Below are 22,855 nucleotides of genomic sequence, written 5' to 3'. Positions count from 1 at the left end.
AGAGGAATGATCCCTGGGCTCACGCCAAATGCCACCAAAGAGCAAATGACTTGCCTTTGGAATGAACCAGGGGTTGACACCAAGTTTCAAGGATTTATAAAGAAATTCCCCAGCGCCTTCTCCTGAGTTTTCTAGTTTTCTCAACCCACTTCCACATACCGTGTTCCACCCACGGGCTACATTACCAAGCAACTCAGCGGTCCAGATCGTCACAGCGTCAAGCGTGGGCGGCAGGTGACCGCACCACTGCGGGAGCTTAGCCCTCGGCCCCTCCCCTGCCCGAAGCCCCCTTCCGCCCCCCCCCTCCACTGGAGTCCAGAGCGCACACACACTGCGGCCGCTGGCCGGGGCGTGTCTCCAGCCCCAGCGCTGGGCAAGCAGATGGCAGGGCCGGAGCACCCCAGCCCTGGAGTGCCAGGTTGGTAGCATGCCCGGAGCGCCCGCAGCCCTGGGCCTTGTGCACACCAGCCCGAGCCTGCCTGCCCCATCCTCTCGACCCCAGAACAGCAGGAAGGGAACTGGAAGCAGGCGGGAGGAGGACTGGGGGGCGAAGCCTGGGCGGGGCTATGCCAGGCTGTTTGGGGAGGCACAGCCTTCCCCTGCCTATGCTACCTGCCGCCCCTGGCGTGCAGCATTGTCACACCAGTGAAGTCAAGGGCGTGGGGCCGGTTTCTACCAGCCGAGGGTTCATAGATTTGTAGATTGCAGGCCAGAAGTGACCATGGTGATCACCCAGGCCAGATCACTTCCCCGAAAGAATTCCAGCTTGAGTTAGAGCTGGCCTTTTAGAAAAACATCCCGTCTGGATTTCAAAATGGCCAGCGATGGAGAATTGACCCTTGGTCAGTTGTGCCAGTGACTAATTCCCCTCAATGGAGCTAACCCTGTGTATTCTGCCGGAGCGGAGTATGAACATTTCCAGCTAAGTGCAGCCGGTGGAAGGCTGTCTGCCTCGCGGTTCTGCCGCTCTCCCGGCTGCAGGTCATAGTAATACTCAGCACTCCCCGGCCAGCTTCTCAGTGGCCACGCTCCTTGGCCAGTCACACCAGGGTGTGAAACTGCTCTCAAACCACAAGGGTGGCATTTAGCCCTGGCCTGAACGGCTGCACAGGGTGCCGGAGAGCGATGAATCGAGCCCATAAGCCGTAGATCTCAAAGGAGGGACAGTGTCATCATTTCTCATTTTATGGATGGGGAAACTGAGGCACGGAGAGGTTAAAGTGAGGTGCCCAAGGTCACCCATCAGAGACAGAACAGAACCCAAGTGTCCAGCACAGGGCTTGAGCCACTGGGCCATTTGCGAGAAACGCTTGTGTCTCAGTGGGAAGACAAAGGACTCTCTTTCCCCAACCTCTCACCCTCCCTCTGCAGCATGTGACCTCCCCCTGTCCCCCACTACAGCATGGAGGCTGTGGCACTGAAATCCAGGGGAGTTTCACAACTCCCTTCAACAGGAGCTGGGCCAATCTTTTACTTTTCTCTGGTGCTTTTCCTTCCCCCAGGGACCTCTGTGTTCACCACCAAAAAGCAGCTGCCTGTGGAGTAGAACCTAGTTGCCTCTTTAATAACACAAAGCAGCAGGTTTAGGACAGGAAGTGGCAAAGAAAACAACAGTCTCCATGTGAAAGAGGAGGGGCAACTGAGGGAAGCCAAATGTCATTCCTCAGTTTGGGATTTGGCCAGGACATAGGGGTGACAGCAAAGATCCCTTCCATCTCCTCTGGGCCAGCAGTTACGGCTTTGGGCATGAGAGACGGTTGATCCATCCTTCGGGGGGACAGAACTTGCCTACGAGCTTCCCCCGACCTGGATACAATTGACTCAACGACGTCCTTTTAACGAGTGCTCCGCTGTGATGTGTGGCAGTTACTCGCCAATGCAGCCAGAGGAATCAGGCCAAGTCACGCTCCTAACATGCAAGGTATTTCAATGATCATTTCTGAGCAAAAGGCTCAGTGCTGACGGATAGTCACTGCCGTCACGTAAGTGAAAACACATGTCATTCTAGCTCCTTCTGCCCATCTGGCCACAAGCTCTCGCTGCTGCCGTAGAGCTCTTGTGTTTGAAAAATGTACTGGCACGATGGGGACGCCCCAAACTTTCACCCGGTCTCTGAACTGAGCCTTTTGAAACTCCAACAGCTTAATGGGACTAAATCGGGGGGCCTAGATAATCTTCATCCAAGAATATTAAAGGAACTGGCACAGGAAATTGCAAGCCCATTAGCAAGAATTTTTAATGAATCAGTAAACTCAGGGGTTGTACCGTACGACTGGAGAATTGCTAACATAGTTCCTATTTTTAAGAAAGGGGAAAAAAGTGATCCAAGTAACTATAGGCCTGTTAGTTTGACCTCTGTAGTATGCAAGGTCGTGGAAAAAATTTTGAAGGAGAAAGTAGTTAAGGACATTGAGGTCAATGGTAATTGGGACAAAGTACAACATGGTTTTACAAAAGGTAGATCGTGCCAAACCAACCTGATCTCCTTCTTTGAGAAGGTAACAGATTTTTTAGACAAAGGAAACGCAGTGGATAATAATTAATGGAGATATCCTATCTCCTAGAACTGGAAGGGACCTTGAAAGGTCATCGAGTCCAGCCCCCTGCCTTCACTAGCAGGATCAAGTACTGATTTTGCCCCAGATCCCTAAGTGGCCCCCTCAAGGATTGAACTCACCAACCCTGGGTTTAGCAGGCCAATGCTCAAACCACTGAGCTATCCCTCCCCTTACCTCGATTTCAGTAAGGCATTTGATATGGTTCCACATGGGGAATTATTAGCTAAATTGGAAAAGATGGGGATCGATATGAAAATTGAAAGGTGGATAAGGAACTGGTTAAAGGGGAGACTACAACGGGTCATACTGAAAGGTGAACTGTCAGGCTGGAGGGAGGTTACTAGTGGAGTTCCTCAGGGATCGGTTTTGGGACCAGTCTTATTTAATCTTTTTATTACTGACCTTGGCACAAAAAGTGGGAATGTGCTAATAAAGTTTGCAGATGACACAAAGCTGGGAGGTATTGCTAATACAGAGAACGACCTGGATATCATCCAGGAAGATCTGGATGACCTTGTAAACTGGAGTAATAGTAATAGGATGAAATTTAATAGTGAAAAGTGCAAGGTCATGCATTTAGGGATTAATAACAAGAATTTTGGTTATAAATTGGGGACACATCAGTTGGAAGTAACAGAGGAGGAGAAGGACCTCGGAGTATTGGATGATCACAGGATGACTACGAGCCGCCAATGTGATATGGCTGTTAAAAAAACTAATGCGGTCTTGGGATGTATCGGGGGAGGTATTTCCAGTAAAGATAAGGAGGTGTTAGTACCATTATACAAGGCACTGGTGAGACCCCATCTGGAATACTGTGTGCAGTTCTGGTGTCCCATGTTTAAGAAGGATGAATTCAAACTGGAACAGGTACAGAAAAGGGCTACTAGGATGATCCGAGGAATGGAAAACCTGTTATATGAAAGAAGACTCAAAGAGCTTGGCTTGTTTAGCCTAACCAAAAGAAGGCTGAGGGGGGATATGATCGCTCTCTATAAATATATCAGAGGGAGAAATACCAGGGAGGGAGAGGAATTATTTAAGCTCAGTACCAATGTGGACACAAGAACAAATGGATATAAACCGGCCATCAGGAAGTTTAGACTTGAAATTAGACGAAGGTTTCTAACCATCAGAGGAGTGAAGTTCTGGAACAGCCTTCCAAGGGGAGCAGTGGGGGCAAAAGACATATCTGGCTTCAAGACTAAGCTTGATAAGTTTATGGAGGGGATGGTATGATGGGATAGCCTAATTTTGGCAATTAATTGATCTTTGACTATTAGCGGTAAATATGCCCAATGGTCTGTGATGGGATTTTAGATGGGGTGAGATCTGAGTTACTACAGAGAATTCTTTCCTGGGTGCTGGCTGGTGAGTCTTGCCCACATGCTCAGGGTTTAGCTGATCGCCATATTTGGGGTCAGGAAGGAATTTTCCTCCAGGGCAGATTGGCAGAGGGCCTGGAGGTTTTTCGCCTTCCTCTGCAGCGTGGGGCACGGGTCACTTGCTGGAGGATTCTCCGCACCTTGAGGTCTTTAAACCACGATTTGAGGACTTCAGTAACTCAGACATAGGTTAGGGGTTTGTTACAGGAGTGGATGGGTGAGATTCTGTGGCCTGCGTTGTGCAGGAGGTCAGACTAGATGATCATAATGGTCCCTTCTGACCTTAAAGTCTATGAGTCTATGAGTATTATACTAGAACCTAAAGGTCCCAGCTGAGATGAGGGCCCCCATTGTGCTAGGGGCTATATGGACCCAGAGAAGGGAAAGTCACTGGCCCAAAGAGCTTACATTCTAAATAGGCAAGACAGACACAGGGCGGGAGGGGAAACTGAGGCACAGAGCCGTGACGTGACTTTCCCAAGGTCACACGCAGAGTGGCAGAGAGAGGAACTGGATTCGAGTCTCCATGAAGAATGCACAGTGTGCGCGCCTCCATGAACTCAGCAGGCAGAATTGTTACAAATTTCGAGGTGGGACCTACAGAAAAGGAACTGCCACCTTTTTGTCAATATCTATGTGAACAATTAAATTACGCTCTATAACGAGCGCAGAGAGATGATCTAGCCAGTCCCAACACGTCAGAGCATATAACTGTGAGAGACGGCCCAATCTGGCACTCCAGATTTAAAGCCCTCAGGGTGTTCCGAACTAGAGCTGTTTTCTGAGTTTCAGATCTAAGTGGCTCCAGATCCCTGGGAAAATCAAGGCTGGTGGAAAATTTTCCATCAGAGCTTTTATTTTCCGATGGACAATTGGGCTTTTAGCTAAACGAAAACGTTCAAGGAAGGCGTCTGCTTTCCTCAACCGTGTGATTTTTAGTTGGAAAAATAATAAATGCAGAATTTGGGGGAAGATGTTAAAAAAAAAAATTGTGTTTTCAACCAAAAGTCAAAATTTTCTACTGGCAATTTCGAGGAAAAAAATTTTTTTTTTAATTTGTTGAAATTTTCCATGCGGGGAAACCTCCCCATGCCCCACCTCCATTTCACAAGCAGCTCTAGGGAAAAGCCCATTTCTGCTTTGGTGGTGGTGGGGAATTGGAAGTTAGACCCCCCCCCCTCACCTGGGGATCTCCACTCCCCAGCACTGCCCTGTGGGAAAGGGATCCCCGAAGGATGTGAGCTCCTGGGATCTGCTTTTCCAGCAGATGTGGCTCCCAGCCAGGCAATGAGGGTACTTTTAGTGCCCCATGGTGAGCAGGGACAGGACCACACTGCCACTCACCCCAGAAGACCCCTGTTGGAACAGGACGGTGGCAGCCTGACCTCCCCTGAAGAGGGAGCTGATCTTGCCAGATTTCCCCTGGTTTGGTTCCAAGTCCCAGTGCGAATTGGGGTTCAGCTGAAAATCTGCCCCGCCCATTCCTACGCTGGTGGGATCCAGCCCTGGGCACGGCCGACTCAGCCCACCGCTGCCGGCTGAACGGTGCTGCGAGGGCTGCATGCCAGTGTGGTATAAATGCGGCTATTGTCCGGCTGCCCCTTTGTCCAGCGTTTGCAATGCCCTTCCAGCTGAAAGCGAGAGCTGGGAATTCGATCCCAGCCTGGCTGGAGGAGACTGTCCCTGCAGTCCGTCTGGCCGGCGATCCAGCTCTCCACACTGCAGTGTCCAGTCTCAGCAAGAGCTACTGAAACCCATCGCCCCCGATTTCCCTCGTGGGAACGGGCGGGCGTCGGCAGGTCCTAGGAGCGAATGAAAAGCCTGACTGTCTACCAGCGACTGGGTGGCCTGTGTGAATCGAGTGGGTGGTCTCACTCCATTTCAGCATGGACAGGTGGCCACACAGCGCAGCTCAACACGCCCCTCCGTGGTTGGGACAACGCAGCGGCATCCCAGGGCTGCTTTAGTTTGCACCAGTTTCAGGAAGAGACAGTTCCAGGTAGGGAAACTTACGCTGCCCTTGTTCCAGGGAGAGAAAGCTTCAACACTGCGTACTCCCCTTTCACTAGTGCTCAGCCCCCAATTCAGCAAAGCACATAAGCACCTGCTTATCATGACGCAGGTTCTGAAATCCCACTGAAGTTGTTTTAAGCATGTGCTTGACAAAGCAAGGGCTTAAATGCACGGCTGAATCGAGGCGTAAATCCATCTTCTGTATATTTTAGAAATAACGGAAGAAGATCCAACCGGGAATTTCTAATAAAAATAAAGGACTCCTTTTCCAAAAAGATGGGAGGGGGAGAGCGGAAAGTCAGGGCCGGTTATTCTCAGACTCGCTAGCATTTTATTAACGGTCCCGCTTCACATTCAGGTTCTGTTTATTAATGGCTCATAAAGAGTTAATCAAGGATGCCTGGTCGTTATCAGCATGTTTCAGATGGGAGTAGGATGTAAGCAGCTCCACGACAGCTGCTATCGATGCTTATAACGCATAACAATTGGCCTGCCGGACGCCTTAACAATCGACGAACCAGTTATGAAACCCCTTTGGTCGCTCTTTGTAAGCTATGGACCAGTGGGCCTTGATTACCAAACGTGACCTGTTTGCCTGGGAAAACGCCCCACTTCGGTGGGAGAATAAGCAGAGAGAGCTGGTGGATGGGTAATATCATCCCCCTGGAGCTGGTGGGCGGTGGGGACTAGTGCCTGACCCCACAGAGTTTTCCTCCTCAGATCCATGACAGATGTTGCACCGAATCAATCACACAGCTGCCCTCTCTCTAGGGGGAGAGAGACAGTCCCCTTGCTCACAGCTGTCAGGAAGGGCTTAGAGCTAAAGGACGGCGTAACAGAGAGGCCCTGCCCCTTTCCAGGGAGAAGAGGTTTTTGGCCAGTCAGCCCTGTTCAGTTAACCCCTGGACAGGCTATAAGACCTGAAGAAAGAGAGGAGAGCAGTAGGGGCAGCAGAGAGCAGGAAAGCTCTTGCAGGAGCTCCTAAGAGACCAGGGGAGACAGACCCCAGCCAGGAGCGCTGGCTAGAGAGGGGAGGGCCGACCGAGGACCAGGAGCTCAGCTGGGTCGAGGAATCATTTGGTTCTGCATTTTGTTTTGCTGAAGTACAGTTACATCTAAAGCGACAAAGAGTCCCGTGGCACCTTATAGACTAACAGAAGTATTGGAGCATAAACTTCCGTGGGTGAATACCCACTTCATCGAAAGGACTCTGTTACCCCGGGAAGGGTTAAACACTTTAAGGAGACTTGATGGGGGCGGGGGGGGTCAAGCTACCACTATGGCAGTAATAGGTCAAAGATGGCCAAAGGGGAAACTGAGGCAGAGCTGCTGCAATGCCCCATTATACCGTGAGTGTTGTACAGATCACAGCAGGCTGAGACACTAGACTGGGACTCCGGAAATCGTGCGGGGGAGGGGTCATTCCTGGTTCTGCTACAGAGTCCCCGGGTGACCTTGGGCAAGAACTTAGCCACTCTGTGCCTCGGTTTCCCCACTGTAGAATGGGGATAACAGCTCTTCCCTGCCTCATAGTGGGGCTGCGAAGACAGACGCGTTGAGACTGGGAGGTGTCTGAGGGCAGTGCGCTTGTAAGGAGCTAAAATGCTAACCATCAACTTCAGCTAAAGTGCGTACAGGTCGGAGAGCTGTCCTTTAAACCGCCTCCTCCCCCACACATGGCAGTGCAAGTCACGCGGGAAGCATGTGGGATCCAGCGGGAAGACACGTGAGCTGCACCAGCTCCACATGTGAAGCCTTGGTGGGAAAAGGCTCTGGGATACGCTCCGTGCACAGCTCGTGGGAGGCCTGGTGGAGGCTGGAGCTTCGGAGCCCGCAGAAGGGCGATGAACCGGTGGCTTTTATCCCCTTCGAATCCCAGCTGGGCTTTGAGAAGCGCCTCATGAGGGGGTTTCCGGACTGTGGGATTCCACCCTCAAAGGGCCGACCTTTGGGGTTTCAAAAACGTTGAAATGGTTCGTTTTGACATTTTCGGAGCGATTCGTTTCAAAATGAAATTGTGTTTCAAACTGGCCTTTTGTCTAGAAAATGGCATTTCAAATCAACCCAAGTGAATTTCTTGGGAGGGAGGGGAGGTTGTGTCAGCAAGAAAAAATGGGGACAAAAATCAGTTTTAGTTCGAAACAAAATTATTTTCGGATTTTTCCATTCAACCACCAAACCAAAGAATCAATTATTTGCTCAGCTCTAATCTTCTATTCCATAAACTCAGGGCTCTCCCACTTGAATTTAAGGGTAATCTCCTCTAGCTGGCAGCAATATTAAGACTTTTATCCTCCCTTCAAGCCTCCAGCAACCAGGAGGCGATGTTATCACAAGCACTGGAGCAGTGGCTCACACACATCTACCTGTACATTACCATTTCTGTCCAACAATGCTATGCGGGAGGGATCAAAGACAGATAGAGTAAAGGTATAACACTCTTTCCATTCTACTAGTATCTTTGGAGGATGTTAAACAGCAGTTAAAAAGTTAGACCCTTTTTAAATCAGCAGGTGCAGATAACTTGCATTCAAGAGTTTTAAAAGAGCTGGCTGAGGGGCTTGCTGGACCGTTGATGTTGATTTTCAATAAGTCTTGGAACACTGGGTTCTAGAAGACTGGGGGAAAGCTAATGGTGTGCCAATATTTAAAAGGGATAAACGGGGTGACCTGGATAATTCTATGTCTGTCAGTCTGACATTGACCATGAGCAAGATAATGGAGCAGCCGAAATGGGACTTGATCAATAAAGATGAAAGGAGGGTAATATCATTCATGCCAATTAACATGGGTTTGTGTAAAGTAAATCCTGTCAAGCTAACTTCATATTTCTTTGATGAGATAAGTTTGGCTGATAAAGGAGTTCATGTAATATACTTGGACTTCGATAAAGCACTTGACTTGGTACTGCACAACATTTTGATTAAAAAACTAGAACGATATAAAATTAACCCCCGCACACATTCAATGGATTCAAAACTGGCTAACTGATAGGTCTCCAACTGTAACTAAACTGGGAATCATCACAGAGCGGGTGTGTGTTTAGTGGGGTCCCGCAGGAATCTGGTCTTAGCCCGACTCTCTTTAACATTTTTCTCAGTGACCTAGAAGAAAACATAAAACCGTCACTGTTAAAGTTTGCAGAAAACACAAAAACTGGGGCAGTGGTAAATAATGAAGAGGATAGGTCACTGATAAAGTGATCTGGATCGCTTTGTTAGCTGGGCACGAGCAAACACTATGCGTTGTAACATGGCTAAATGTAAAAGGCTACATCCAGGAACAAAGAACGAAGGCCATACTTACAGACTGGGGGACTCTATCCTGGGAAGCAGTGACTCTGAAGAAGATTTGGGGGTCGTGGTGGATAATCAGCTGAACATGAGCTCCCAGTGTGACGCTGGGGCCAAAGGGGCTAATGCGATCCTTGGATGCATGAACAAGGGAATCGCAGCAGAGAGGTTATTTTACCTCTGTACTAGGCCTTGGTGCAATCGCTGCTGAAATCCTGTGTCCAGTTCTGGTGTCCACCATTCAGGAAAGATGTTGATAAATTGGAGAGGGGTCAGAGAAGGACCATGAGAATGGTTAAAGGATTGGAAAACCAACCTGCCTTACTGCGATAACTCAAGGAGCTCGGTGTAGTTAGCTCCACAAAGAGAACGCTAAGGAGTGACTTGATCACAATTTATAAATACCTGCATAGGGAACAAATATTTAATGACAGGCTCTTCACTCTAGCAGAAAAAGTTATAACTGGTTCCAATGGCTGGAAGTTCAAGCTACACAAAATCAGACTAGAAATAAGGCGTAAATTTTAAACAGTGTGGGGAATTAACCACTGGAACAATTTACCAAGGGTTGTGGGAGATTCTGCACCATTGACAATTTTTCAAGGAAGATTGGATGGTTCTCTAAAAGCTCTGCTGTAGGAATTATTTTGGGACGTGTTCTGGCCTGTGTTATACAGGGGTTTGGACGAGCTGATCACAATGGTCCCTGCTGATCCTTGGAATCTGTGACTCTATGCAACCACGAGCCCTCCTCTGTGTCGTAATTTGCCGCGGCTGGGATATTAAGGGACTGTTTTGGTTTGGCTAGTCAAATCACAGGTAAAATGAGACCCTAGCCACTCTTGCTTCAGACGAGGTAGAGAAATTACTGGGAGTGTGAGTTCAACTGAGAAAATTCGAGCTTGTGCACAAAATGACTACCCAGAGGAGGAGGATAAATAATTGCCACCCATTATTCCAGCATCAGGAGACCTGGTCAGAATAGCTGCTCAGAGCCAAGGGAGGCATAATTGCTACCTAGTCCCGGTCTCATGGAAAGACAAAGATCTATTCACTACAGGTGCCCTCCCCATCCCCCCACACGAGAGGGTTTAACTATACAGGGGATTTACAGGAATACAACAGGACTTGCTCGAGAGCGAGTGAGTGTAGAGAAACCAGGAGTCAGTGGCTCTGCAGAGAATGTTTTCATCTAAACGGGCACGAGAGGAGGTTGTGTGACCCAGCGGGCAGGGAGTTGGACTGGGAGTCAGGAGATCTGGCTTCTGTTCCTAGCTCTGCCACGGGCTGCTGGGCGTCCTTGAGCAAATCACTTTGCGAAAGTTCCGCTTCCCCTTTGGCTGTCCCTGGCAAGCCCTCTCACGAGATGTGTCTCTAAAACGCCGAGCACCGCAGGGTGCCGGCTCTCAGGTGGGCACCCCTGGGATATTAGTAACGAGACTGGTTTCCCCCCCAGCAGTGTCAGTTACACAGCAGCTGGAGCTGGGATCGACACACGCACAGTCGCTCCGACTGAGCTAGCGCGCTAAAAATAGAAGCGTCGGCGGGGCGAGTCAGGCAGCAGGACGGGCTAGCCCCCCCGAGTACGTACCTGGGGTCCTGGGTGGGGTGTACGTGGGGCGGGCAGCGCATCACGCCGCTTCTGTTTGTAGCATGCTAGCTCGATCCAAGCGACGTCTGTGTGAGATGGAAATCACACCTCTGGCTCGAGTAGAGGTGGACCCTTAGACTTTGAAGGGCTGGGAGTGGCCGGTGTGGCCATCAGCCGGATGGCTGGCACAGGTCTGTGTGGTTGCGTGCTGGATGACTCATGCCATGTCGTCTGGGCTACACTGCAGAGAGGTGCTTTACTATGGAAGAAGAACTCTGAGGACTTAGATCTCTCCCGGCCCCATCTGTAAGATGGGGATAATAATACCTTGTCTGCCAGGAACCTGGAAGGGCTTATTTGTACAGTGCTTGGAGATCCTCAGCTCAAAAGGGCCATACAAGTGCAGCATATTTTAAATTTTGATCTATAACTGCCCCCGGGAAGCGTTCATGCTGCAACACAAAACGATGCCACCATAGCATCTTAAAAAGGGCAGAGAGAAAAAAACCAGCAATTTCCTTGTCTCTCTTGCTTGCTCATTAGGTCTCTCTCCTCTGCCCTTTGTGGACGCACTAGGAGCTGAGAGTTAACAAGCTTTGCAATAAACTCTGGCCTCCTAGACAGCCTCTATTAAGATGGTCGAAAAATGGCTCCTTTGTTCAGAGCTCTCATCAGAGTCGAGTCTCTGTCTTTAAACACCTCTGCCGAGCTTGTCTCCCCTCATGAAAACGGACAATGACAAATGGCGTTAGACCGAAGCAGAGAAATATGCCCACAATGGCTCAGAAAAGCCATAGAGGTCCTCCTTGACTGCGTCTGCCAGGTCTGCTCCCACGTCGCTGGGTGAATGCAGAGCCCCACAGAACCGTTAACTGCATCTCCGCATGGTGTCGCTGTCCAGATTCAACTTCAGGGGGGCTCAGCGCCCGAGTTTTCATGATACAAATGGGGGATAGTTGGGAAACTGGGGTCAAGGCCCAGAGTCAAAGTTCCCCCAAGTTGTGATGTGCTCAGGGCTGGGGTTTTGGATGGGGTTTAGCGCCTGGGTCCCCACTTGTATGGAACATCCAGTCCCCTGATTTGCAGGCTTCTCATACTCCCAAACAGAGCAGCGCGGGAACCGGAATTTCCATTTCACAGGAAGTTCCAACATTTTGAAGTTTGTTTTTTGTCATGGAACAAAGTGTCAAATTTCAGAAGTTTTCCGTGAAGTGAATTTGGAGGGTGGGGGGAAGGGAAGTGAATTTGGGGGCAGGGAGAAGTGCCATTTCAGGTCATTCAAAACATTTGGTTTCAACTTTTTAAATTTTATATTATACTGTTGCTCCTTTTTGACCTGAGCAGCTAGACAGAGTTCAGGGCCCTGGGGATATCCGAGCTGGAAATAGAAACTGATGGCGGCTGGGATTTTCTTGGACACAGTCTTGTTTATTTACAAGGAAGGAACAAAACTCTACGTCTCTGAACATAAAAAGAACCCAAGAACACCCAAAACAATACTCAAAAAAGCTCCTGGATGGGTTCACCTATACCTTTTGTTTTAGATGGGGGCATATGCTTACAGTGACGTTAATTAAAGGGCGAATTCACACCTATCAATCTCAATGTGATTTTAATTCAACTCATAACAAGGTTGCTCACAGCTTGTAACAATATTGTAATTGATAATAAAAAAGAAAAATATATTGCCAAAGGAAAAATCATAGAATCATAGAAGATTAGGGTTGGAAGAGACCTCAGGAGGTCATCTAGTCCAACCCCTTGCTCAAAGCAGGACCAACATCAGCTAAATCATGCCAGCCAGGGCTTTGTCAAGCCGGGCCCTAAAAACCTCTAAGGAAGAAGATTCCAACCGCCTCCCTAGGTAACCCATTCCAGTGCTTCACCACCCTCCTAGTGAAATAGTGTTTCCTAATATCCAACCTAGACCTCCCCCACTGCAACTTGAGACCATTGCTCCTTGTTCTGTCATCTGCCCCCACTGAGAAAAGTCGAGCTCCATCCTCTTTGGAACCCCCCTTCAGGTAGTTGAAAGCAGCTATCAAATCCCCCCACATTCTGTCTAGAAGAACAGCAGAAAGAGCTGGGAAGGGTCAGAGAAGTGGGGTACAGATGTCCTGGGGAGAAACTGGGTTTTATACCCTGGCTCCAGCCCAAGTGCAAATACCCATCACATGACACCAGTGGTGCCCCAAACAGCTACCACCGTCCAGTGCATCCAATTAATAACACATGCAGAGTTTCTGCTTGCAGATCTGTGCTCTAAGATGGCAATAGAAGCACTGCTAAGGGTTATTACCATGGCATTTGTAGCTGGTACATTTCCATTTCTTCCAATCATCGTAATCCTAGGGAAAATCACCGTGATATGTCCCAGCCTTTTGCTCCTGGGAATGCAGCACAAACCCAGCATACGCCTTGCTCTGTGTCACACTTGGCCAAGGCAGGTTGCCAGGCTGACTTCGTTACGAGTCTGTTTTCTCATGGACCTAGCCACTGGGTTTGAACCTGCCGTTCCCCCGGGGGAGTCGCTCCGAGGTTCACGGTCAGGCTTGTGGTCAGCACTGACTATGAGGTAGTGTCTCCAATTGCTGGGTTAGAGGTTTCGCTTCTGGCATTGTTCAGCGTGGTTTTCTATCTGGTCACGAAGCCAAGCGTGAAGTGAAGGCCTCTTTTGTCTCCTGTAAATAAGGGACTGACCAGGGTTTTCTTTCAAGTGCCTCACAGTGGCCCTGTATAGAAGAAGCCAGGGGGGCGCTCACACCACTGACCAAAACATGACCTGGAGCCTAGACCAAAACTTTGTCGAGGCTCAGTGAAAGTGGGGGTCACCTCTCCCCATTATGTGAGGTGAAGATTGGAGGATTAGTGCCTCAGATGGCTGGGTCGGCTGCCTGCCATCCTGAGGGCCAGGAAAACACCAGCTACAGAGGACTAGTGTTTGCAATGGAACTGAAGTCCCAAGCCCAGCTGGCGAGCAGCCTGAAGGACTGGATCTCAGTTACCCCTCTTGGGGAATGAACAGCAGGCCAAGTTGTGGGTTCGACTCCCGCAGCGCGACAGGGTAAGAGAGGCCTCAGGTAGCTCCAGACTCTAGTTAGGGGCCAGGTTATGGATAATTCCACCTCAGGTTAGGCTGGGGTATCTTGGTCTTTGTAGTAACTCGTCTTTTGAGCTCCGCTCGTTTCTTTATTTTCCTGCTCATATCTGAATGTAGCCATCTCCCATCGCAACTGCCCTTAATCTTTGTGTCTGCCCCTGGAAAGCCTCTGAAGAGGGATCCAGAAAGATGACCCGCCAGGAGCAGCAGAAGGTCCCTAAAAGTGTGTATGGGGGTGGCCCCCTGATCTCCCCCCGCCCCGTTCCAGTACCTCTGTGATCTGTAGCCCCAGGTTTGACATCCCTTCAGCTCCACTGAGCTCAGCAGAGTCATTCCTGATTTGCATCAGGCTACGTGAACCAGAGTCAGGCCCTAATGCTTAAAATAAGGGTAATTTGATGTAAGGGGATAACCACAACTATTGAAAGAGCCATCCCCAGTTTGCATTGTGTCTGGCTCTCCGGGCGGGAGTTAAAGCTCTCCCCAGTGGATTTACTGCCCTATTTTCAGGCCAGGTTTTAGACAGACAAATTGACACCCAAGCAATGAGTCCTGTGGCATGTTAAGTTTCCTGCATGAACAATTTTTGTGTCATCCCCCCCGACCCCATTGCGGGTCGTTGTCGCACAATGGGGCCTTGGCAGGATCAGAGGGACAAGTGGCCCCTCTACGAGCCTGTACACGAGTCTGGTAGCTCCCAAGAGCTGCAGAGGCCAGTTAAGGCTGCGTCCGGGGAAAACTGGCATTCTTTACTTGTGTAACACCAACCCTGTGCTCAGCGCTACCCAATCGTTACAGTCCCTGCCAGGAACATCTTGTCATTATACCTTATACCATTTCCCCAAACAAAATAAGCTATACCCTCAAAAGCTCTTTGTCCAGTAGAACTGCACCTACACTAGAGATTTGGCCAGCAGGGCTGTCAGCTAGGATGGTGGGGGTTTTTCACTTCTAACCAACGTAGCTATGGCATAGACCAGCATCATGCCACATATCTGTGGATGGCTGTCCTGCGAATATACAGCAAAGGCCTTTGTCGAGGATGATGGGGGAAAGTCAAGGGCACTGCACCCACTGCATACCCCTAGGAGCACAGCACACCACAGCAGCTGGGACACCAGTGGAGTCACCAGCGTCAAAGGGTTTCAGCCGGAGCTGCCTTTACTCACGCCGCCATGCACGAAGTGAGAAACGTGCCGTGACTTTTATCCAGAATGGTCACGTGTTTCCAGTTGTCCTTATCTGCTATAACTCAGGGTAGGCGGATGGGACAAAGGGAGTGTGCTTAAGTGGTTAGAGCAGAGGACTTGGAGACAGGACTCCCCGTGTTTCCTTTCTTGGCCTGTGAACTTGGGTCAAGTCACTTTAACCGCTCTGGGCCTCCCCACCGGCAAAACCGAGGCTTTTGGCCGAAGAGCGCACAACGGAGATGAAATCAGCGTTTGGTGTAAGTGAGTTGTTGGCGCAAAGACTCACCGGGATGGGCCAAGTGCATCCTGTGTGTCAGTCTGCGGGGCTGAACGGAGTCACGCTAGCGGTAAATGTTCCCTGGTAACACGGCACATTCCAAAAATCTGCTGGGTGTTTTCCTTGAGAGGCCTCAAAACACGGAAATGCTCGTCCCAGTGCCTGGGATGCGGCGTCCGTGCTGACACTTAACCCAGCAAATTAGCAGAGGCCTCAGTCTGTGGTGCTAATAATTACCAGGAGTTATTAATACCACCCAGGCTCACAATCACCGCTGATCTTTCCCAGTCACCTTGGCCCGCACTCATGTAAACAGCTGTCACGATGCCCCGTCAGCCCGGCCTCTAGCACGCGGTGCATTGGAGAGGGGACCGAGCAACTGCGGGTTTCTAAGCAGCTGGATGACACGGTGACCCAGGTCTGAACACAAAAGCCAGCCCCAAGCCGTGGGGGACGGGGGGGGGGGGGCTTGGCAGCCATCCAGGGACCTGTGCAAAGGAGTTCCAGACTGCGAAGGGAGCGAAGGTCGGCAGGACGGGCTGCTCTCTTTTCGGAGTGGTTCTAGCACCTGTTGGGAGATGCAGCGGAGCGTTGCTGCAATTGCTCCTGCTAGGGTGCTAGAATGAAACGTGTCTGTCCCCAGCTGGATTGGACGGAGCCCTCCCCCAGCCGGCAGCCCCTGCGGCACGAGGCTCGCTTTGACGGGAGATTTCAGCACTGCCACCAGCATCCCAGACCAATTCCATTCACTTCCTTATAGTGTCACTTTGGGCATGATACACTGCCGTGCCCAACTCGAGAGGCAGCTGCATTTCAGTGATTCCCGTCTGTGTGATTTGGGAGGATGTCTCTGTTCCTAAAGCCCAATGCACAAATCAATCCAAAGTTCTGAGCCATTCAATTCAAAACTCAATTTCAGCGTGTAACACCCTGGTGGTAATTCAGCAGCTACTCGTCTTTTCAAAGGGGCACGTTTGAGGACACAGGGAAAATAATTGGATGCCCCATGGTTTGTGATGTGCTTGTCTCTTCTAATTGCCAGCGTTTACTTTTAGGCAGGTTACGGGCTTCTCTCTGAGGAGGAAGAACCAGCTCTCGTGGATGGTGTTTTGTTTTGCTTTGAATTGTTTTCCGTGAATTACAGTGTATTGAAAACTGACCTTCTCCTTCAGAGGATTGTTGGGGGTCCACGCTCCATTGTGCTAGGTGCTGTACAGATATACAGCATGAGAGCATCCCGGCCTCAGAGAGCTTTCAGTCTAAACAGACAAGCCATAAGGGGAGAAAGGCTGGGCTCACTGAAGCCAGTGGGAGTTTTACCAAGGATGACAGTGGGTCAGGATTTCCCCCAACAGGTGGATGAGACCAAGAAGGGCTTGGCAGGGACGGAGTAGGATGGGGTAGCAAAAAATAATAGGATGCTTTAGCCCAGGCCAGCCATGAGTACCATTGTTGTCTCCAGTGATTGCTGTGCGTATCTCAACCGTGAGGATTGGTCAGTTTCAGCCTCGGGGCAGGATCCCTCCAGACCATGAAGGGTTTTGCTCTGGGGCAGACATTTCCCCCCAGCTCGTCTGTATCTTTGGCCTATGGGAGTGACGTTCTTCCTCCTCTTCCCTTCCAGATGCAGCAGCTGTAGACACGGACCCGTTTGACGGGCAGACGTTGGCCGAGGCACTGAAGTGGTACCTCCACGAGCTCCCGTGCCCTGTGATCCACCCCGCAATCTACAGCGAATTAGTCTACACTGCTCAAGGTAATCACCCCGTTTGCTTTGCCTGGTTGCTTTATGGGCGGTGGGGTTCTTCAAGCTTCCTCATGGAAAGGCTTGGTAAAGGGGCCATCACTGCGTCTCGTGATCAGTTGCTGGTGCTACTGAATAGAACTCGGTCTGGAGTGACCGGTGGGGTCCACATCTGGATCCAGACTGGGCTTAGGTTGAAGGGCTGGAGTTCAGGCGCGTGGTTAAGCCAGGACTAGGGCTCCGGTTAGACGGCGTCAGACATCCTCTAATTTCTCTAGCGGCGTGTGGATTTCAGGCAAGCGTGGGGGAAATCTCATGAGATCACTTGTTCCCGTGAGATTTCCACTATCCTCCGCTGCATCTAATATCGGTCCCTCTGGTTTAGGATCTCCCCAATCCAGGAGTGCTAAGTACATAAGAATGACCCTACTGGGTCAGACCAAAGGTCCATCTAGCCCAGTATCCTGTCTTCTGACAGTGGCCAATGCCAGGTGCCCAAAAGGGAATGAACAGAACAGGGAATCATCAAGTGATCCATCCCCTGTCGCTCATTCCCAGCTTCTGACAAACAGAGGCTAGGGACACTAGCCCTGCCCATCCTGGCTAATAGACATTGATGGACCTATCCTCTATGAATGTATCTAGTTCTTTTTTGAACCCTGTTATGGTCTTATCCTTCACAACATCCTCTGGCAAAGAGTTCCACAGGTTGACTGTGCATTGTGTGAAGAAATACTTCCTTTTATTTGTTTTAAAGTTAGGGGTGGGCTTGGATCTGGAGGTTCCCTGAAATGTATAGCAGATTCCACCCATGTAGAAGGGGCAGCAATGCGTCTCCAGGTAATGCTTTTCAGGGGAAATTTCCTTCACCGGATTCCTTCTCTCTTTCTACACTTGAGAAAAACACAGTGATGTATTTTAATGACCCCAAGAGGTTGGGATAAAGGCTTCACGTCTCCTCCCAAACACAGCAGCACCCCCTCCCATCCACTGGGATAATGGATCAGGAAAGATGCCCCTCACTGAATCACCCTGGCTTCTACCTTGTGGGCATCTCACAGTTCGTTAGAGGTCTCCCTCTAAAGAGCCTAATAAACCCAGCTGATTGAAGTCAATCTTGCTTAGCGTGTGGTAGCTGACGAGGATCTGGGATGAAGTGTCGTGTAGGACAGGCTGCATTGCAAGATCGGGTCCCCCTTGGGCTAAGCATTCTACATACACAGAGGACATATCCCGAGAGCCCTGGTAGACCGTCCCTGCCCTGGAGAGGTTACAATCTAAAGAGACGAGACAGACGAATGGTGACCAAAAGGGAGTAGTAGTATCCCCGTTTCAAAGGAAGTTCAGGAAAACTAAGTGACTTGCCCAGGGTCACCCTGCAAAAGCAAGGAAGTGAACCCAGACCACCCGACTCCCCTTCGTTTTCCCGTTCCCAGTTACTGCTTTAGAGCTGTGGCTGTTCCAACTTCCTGTTAGCCGACACTCCGAAGAAGCTGAATCTCAAAATGAGCACAACACGTTGCTTCTCCCTTCCGAATAGGCATCATGAGGCTTTGTCCCTGTCTCCCAGTCCATAATAATCTCTTCAAGCGGCTATTCGTAACGATCGAAGTGCGGGGATGGATGGAGCACGTGGAAACCCCCACCCCAAGTGTTAGATCAAGGTCAAGAAATCGATCGCCATTAAAAGCGACGTCCCCGCCGCCCCTCCCTGCCTCATCCATCATTTGTCACACCGCTGGCGACCTCTCGACCTGCGGACGTGGAAGAGCCTTTAGGAAAAGCACTCACCTCCCCGGAGCCCGTTGTCCCTGCTGTGTCCATCACTGGGATGACATCGGGAGATGGACACAACGGGCAGGGGCCTGCTGGTAAAACATTAAATAGCCACGGAGATCCCTTCACCAGAAGAAGCATTGGTTTCTCTTTAGAGTCGTTCTGCAGTCCTGTGTGGATGCCCTTCCTTATTGCAGCCAGTCTGTGAAAGGGAATAGACTCGAAGCCCGGTACTTGCTATTGGCCTCGCTGCTTAGTTGCAGGTATCGTTGAGATTTAGAGACACTAACGGGCCAAATCCACCCCTGCTGTCCATGGAGTTACCCCAGGGATGACTGTGGCCCATCACTAGCCCTTCATCCCAAAGGAGCCCAGAGTGCTATCCCAACAGAGCTCGACAAATTACACCTGGGGATCACTTCGCACACGGCTGAAATGCAGCCCCCTCTGGGGCGGGCCAGCAGGCAGGCAGAATGCACTCCAGTTCAGGGCAGGGAGCAAACGCTGCGTCGCCATTTAGGAAAGGGCAGTGATGGAACAAGCACCAAATCCAAACCACTGCCGTGATTGTGTCTTGTTTCCCTTCCCCGTTGCATCATCTGTTGCCCAAGGGAGGCCCCCGTGCTGCCAACCCTCCCTCCCGGGACTAGTCCCATTCAAGTCAGGCGGACAGGCTGTTCGCATAAGAAAGGTGTTTTCAGAATCAGGGCCTCCGACTGTACAGTCTGCAAGGCAGCGACTGAGTGACCAATCTGCAGCTGGTGTCAGCTGGTGTAGCGCCGTTGAAGTCTAGCGACACCAGCACCAGACCGGTGCCTTTACCGCTGAAAAGCACCAAGAGATCGTCACAATAACAGAAACGACCGGTCGAAAACTAACCGGCACAAACCACGCCTGGCCTGCTCCATCTGAAAGCTTCTTGAGGAATCAGGCACATATGGTATCTCCCCTGCCCTTCATCCACCATCCCCGTCCCCAACACACAACTCCCTCCGAAACAGCCACGTGGACAGCCACGACTTTAGCATTACTAACAATTGCAGCCACTGTAGATGAGCCACGCGCTCTGTCCGGCAGCTTTTCACAGACATTCGGTAAATGCAAGGGGGCCAGTGGTACTGAGTAGACAGGTCAGTTGTTTGGCTGTATGGGGCTAGGTTGGCTGCGGTTTTTTTTGAGTCTCCTGGGTCAATCGAGCCGTCAAGCTGAGAACCCAGGAGATGCCCCCATCAGCTGCAGAGCAAAGAGGAAAGCTGGTGACGGGGGGAAATTGGGTCCTCCGCTGATGACCCCACCTGTAGCAGAGTGCCATGGGTCAGGCCGTGATGTTCAGCTCTGAATCTGAGCTCCCTCAGAGGCAGGGAGCTTTTCAGACCTGCAGAATCAGATAGTTCATTCCCCAGGAAGGCTTGGGCTCCTCAAACTTCAGGAAATCCCGTCCTTCCACAGGGCTAGCCACAAACTCCAGGGCAGAGAATCGCAGGCCCCGTGCCAGCTGCCGGAGTGTCTCAGGTAGGCACGGTGCTTTCCAGAGGGACAGGACATGCTCCCTCCTGGTTCTGGGGCTGCTGATGGAGAGGGGGGCATTGCCCTCTCTGGGATATCCAGCACCAGCAGGGGTGCTAGCTCGCTCACTCCTTGCGCTCGGGGGAGTGCGGGTATACCGGGCCTGCAACTGAGTCCTCAAACAGCCGCCATAGGGGAGGATGGGGATTGAACCCAGGGACTTCCACACTGGAAATCACAGGCTCGCCCACTCGCACTAAGGAAGAGCTTTCTCTGCAGTGGGGAAGTAGCAGGCTGCTATTGTCCGTCGGCCCAGACACAAAGAGGAGACATGAGCACACACCGCAGGCCAGTCGAGAACACCAAGGACTGAAATTGTGCAGCGGCACAATGGGCGGGGGAAGGCCCCTTGCTCCCTTACCCTGTTTTCCCCTCCTGCAGATCCTTGCAGAAACCAGCCCAGCCGAGCTATGCGCACAGAGGAATTCAGGAGTCTGGTGGTGCTTCTACGGCAGGCAGTGGTAGAATTCCTCAATAATCCTCTCCCATGCCATGAATCATAACAAACAAGCTCTCCGCATACCGGGACCGAGGCATTTCACAATCCCCCAGCATCCGAGTGCTGCTTCTTTGGATTGTGCACAACCGTCAACCAAGCCAAACACCACAAATTTCCACCCAGCAGCAAAGACTCTAAACGCTGCCCTGGGGCGGAGACGTGAAACCACAGCTGTTTGTGCCCATCTCCGGTGGTTATCGGGGCAGAAGCTAGGATCCCTCAGCAGTCCTTGAAAATACCCCTGGAATAACCCCAACACGCCCTCCCGAAGCCGGTCCTAATGTCTAAGGATGCAAGTGAGCTGGGCCTGCATCGCCGGTATCTAGCCCTTTGCCGAGACGCCTTGAGAGTTACACACACTGGAGAAACTAACTCTCTTCTACCCTAGAAGTAAAGAAGAGTCAGGAAGATACAGAGCAGAAGGCCTGGTTAGCATCTGAAGCTGGACTTTGTAGTCCATCCCATTGTAGGGGCAGGAGCAAACGTTCAGAAGTGTTCTGAACCAGGACTCTTGGCTAAGGACCTTGTCTGATAAGACCGATCCTCTGCTGGAGTGACACATGACATGACCCTCAGGACTTGGGTCCTGACTTCTATCCTGGTCCTGGTCCTGGCCAAATCCTGAAGTCCTCCCTCACTTTTTACTCTGTCAGGCAAAAATCCACACTGATTTCAGTGCGCCATTTCTCCTAAGCGAAGGCTGATGACTGCAGGATTTACTCCTTAGCAATCGCCCGCTGGCCTCTGGTGCAGGTACACGTGGGGCTCCTAAATGATGGCGCCCGGTGGCAAAACCAATGGCACGTCTGAGAAATTCACCCTGCGCTGAAGGCAGCAGCTAGGCTCTAGCCCGATCTGTCCTGGAAGGAAGCACAGATACAGATGGAAAATGCAGGAAGCCGTGTCCAAACACCACTGCCCAGCCCTCGTCCACAGATACCCGAATAGGTGGCGCTGTCTCAAACGCTGAAAGGCTCTCGGCGCAGAGCCGGTGTGCCCTGGCCATGGCAGAAGTCCAAGGAGCTGCCGGGTCCCTGTGCCTCGGGCCCAGGAAGAAAGCATTATTACAATATTTTGGCTTGGGTGCCTGGGAAGGTTTTACTGTAATCTAGTCAACTTTTGGCTTTATATGGGCATAGAAAAAGCTCTGCTTTTTCGCTCAGGATGTTGGACGCTCCTTTCGGTCTCTGGGAGTGTTTTTGGCCTGCATTAGATTGTTACAGGTTAGGTTTTATTGGAATTTTTCATTCAAGCAACCGGCCAAGTGCTTATAACTGGGAAGGTTCAGACAGGCGGAAATCTTCAGTTCATCCAGCAGCCAGGCTGGGCTCCGAAGACCTTCTAAGTGATTTCTAGCGGAGAGAAAGCAGGGACTACGCCAAAGAGCAGAATTTCTTCTTTCGCTGCCCCCACCAGCGTCTCTGAGCACCTTGCACACGGGAGTGAATTTATCCCCACCACACCAGGGTGAGGTAGGGAATTGTTATCCCCAGTTCACGGGTGGGGAACGGAGACACAACGGGACTTGTCCCACGTCACGCAGAGTCTGGGATAGAGATGAGAACTGAACGTTGGACTCCCAAATCTCAGTCCAGTCCTCCCCCTCTACTTTAAGGGGGCCTTTAGCATGGAAACCCTTGCCGGGAGCAGACAGAGCTAGCTAGCTGTCTGCGTGGCGAATATTATTTCTATCGTGGTTGCATCCAAAACGTACTGGCTGCTTTCCAAATGGATAGGAAGATCCGGGCCCTGCCCAGAAGAACTGATAATCCCTAGATGGTATTTCTAAGGGCCCTATCAGCTGGGTACCGACAGCGCTCTGGAATCCTTTACCTTGAGCAGCGTGGCTCTGGAAGCTGCCTG

General features: G+C 50.9%; 1 protein-coding gene across 3 annotated transcripts in view; it reads left to right on the top strand.

The window, feature by feature from the left end:
- The window catches only part of PIK3R3 (phosphoinositide-3-kinase regulatory subunit 3), a 313,811-nt gene that overhangs the window by 112,310 nt on the left and 178,646 nt on the right, over positions 1-22,855 (top strand). For all 3 annotated transcript variants that reach the window (XM_042845026.2, XM_005302995.5, XM_065553757.1), the window contains exon 5: positions 17,032-17,163. In XM_042845026.2, coding sequence (XP_042700960.1) covers positions 17,032-17,163 — 132 coding nt within the window. The remainder of the gene's footprint in view (positions 1-17,031; positions 17,164-22,855) is intronic.

The sequence above is a fragment of the Chrysemys picta genome, chromosome 8 (assembly GCF_011386835.1).
Source record: "Chrysemys picta bellii isolate R12L10 chromosome 8, ASM1138683v2, whole genome shotgun sequence".
In the NCBI taxonomy this organism is placed as follows: Eukaryota; Metazoa; Chordata; order Testudines; family Emydidae; genus Chrysemys; species Chrysemys picta.
Note: the sequence above shows the minus strand (reverse complement) of the source record. Positions and strands in the feature narration are given on the sequence as shown.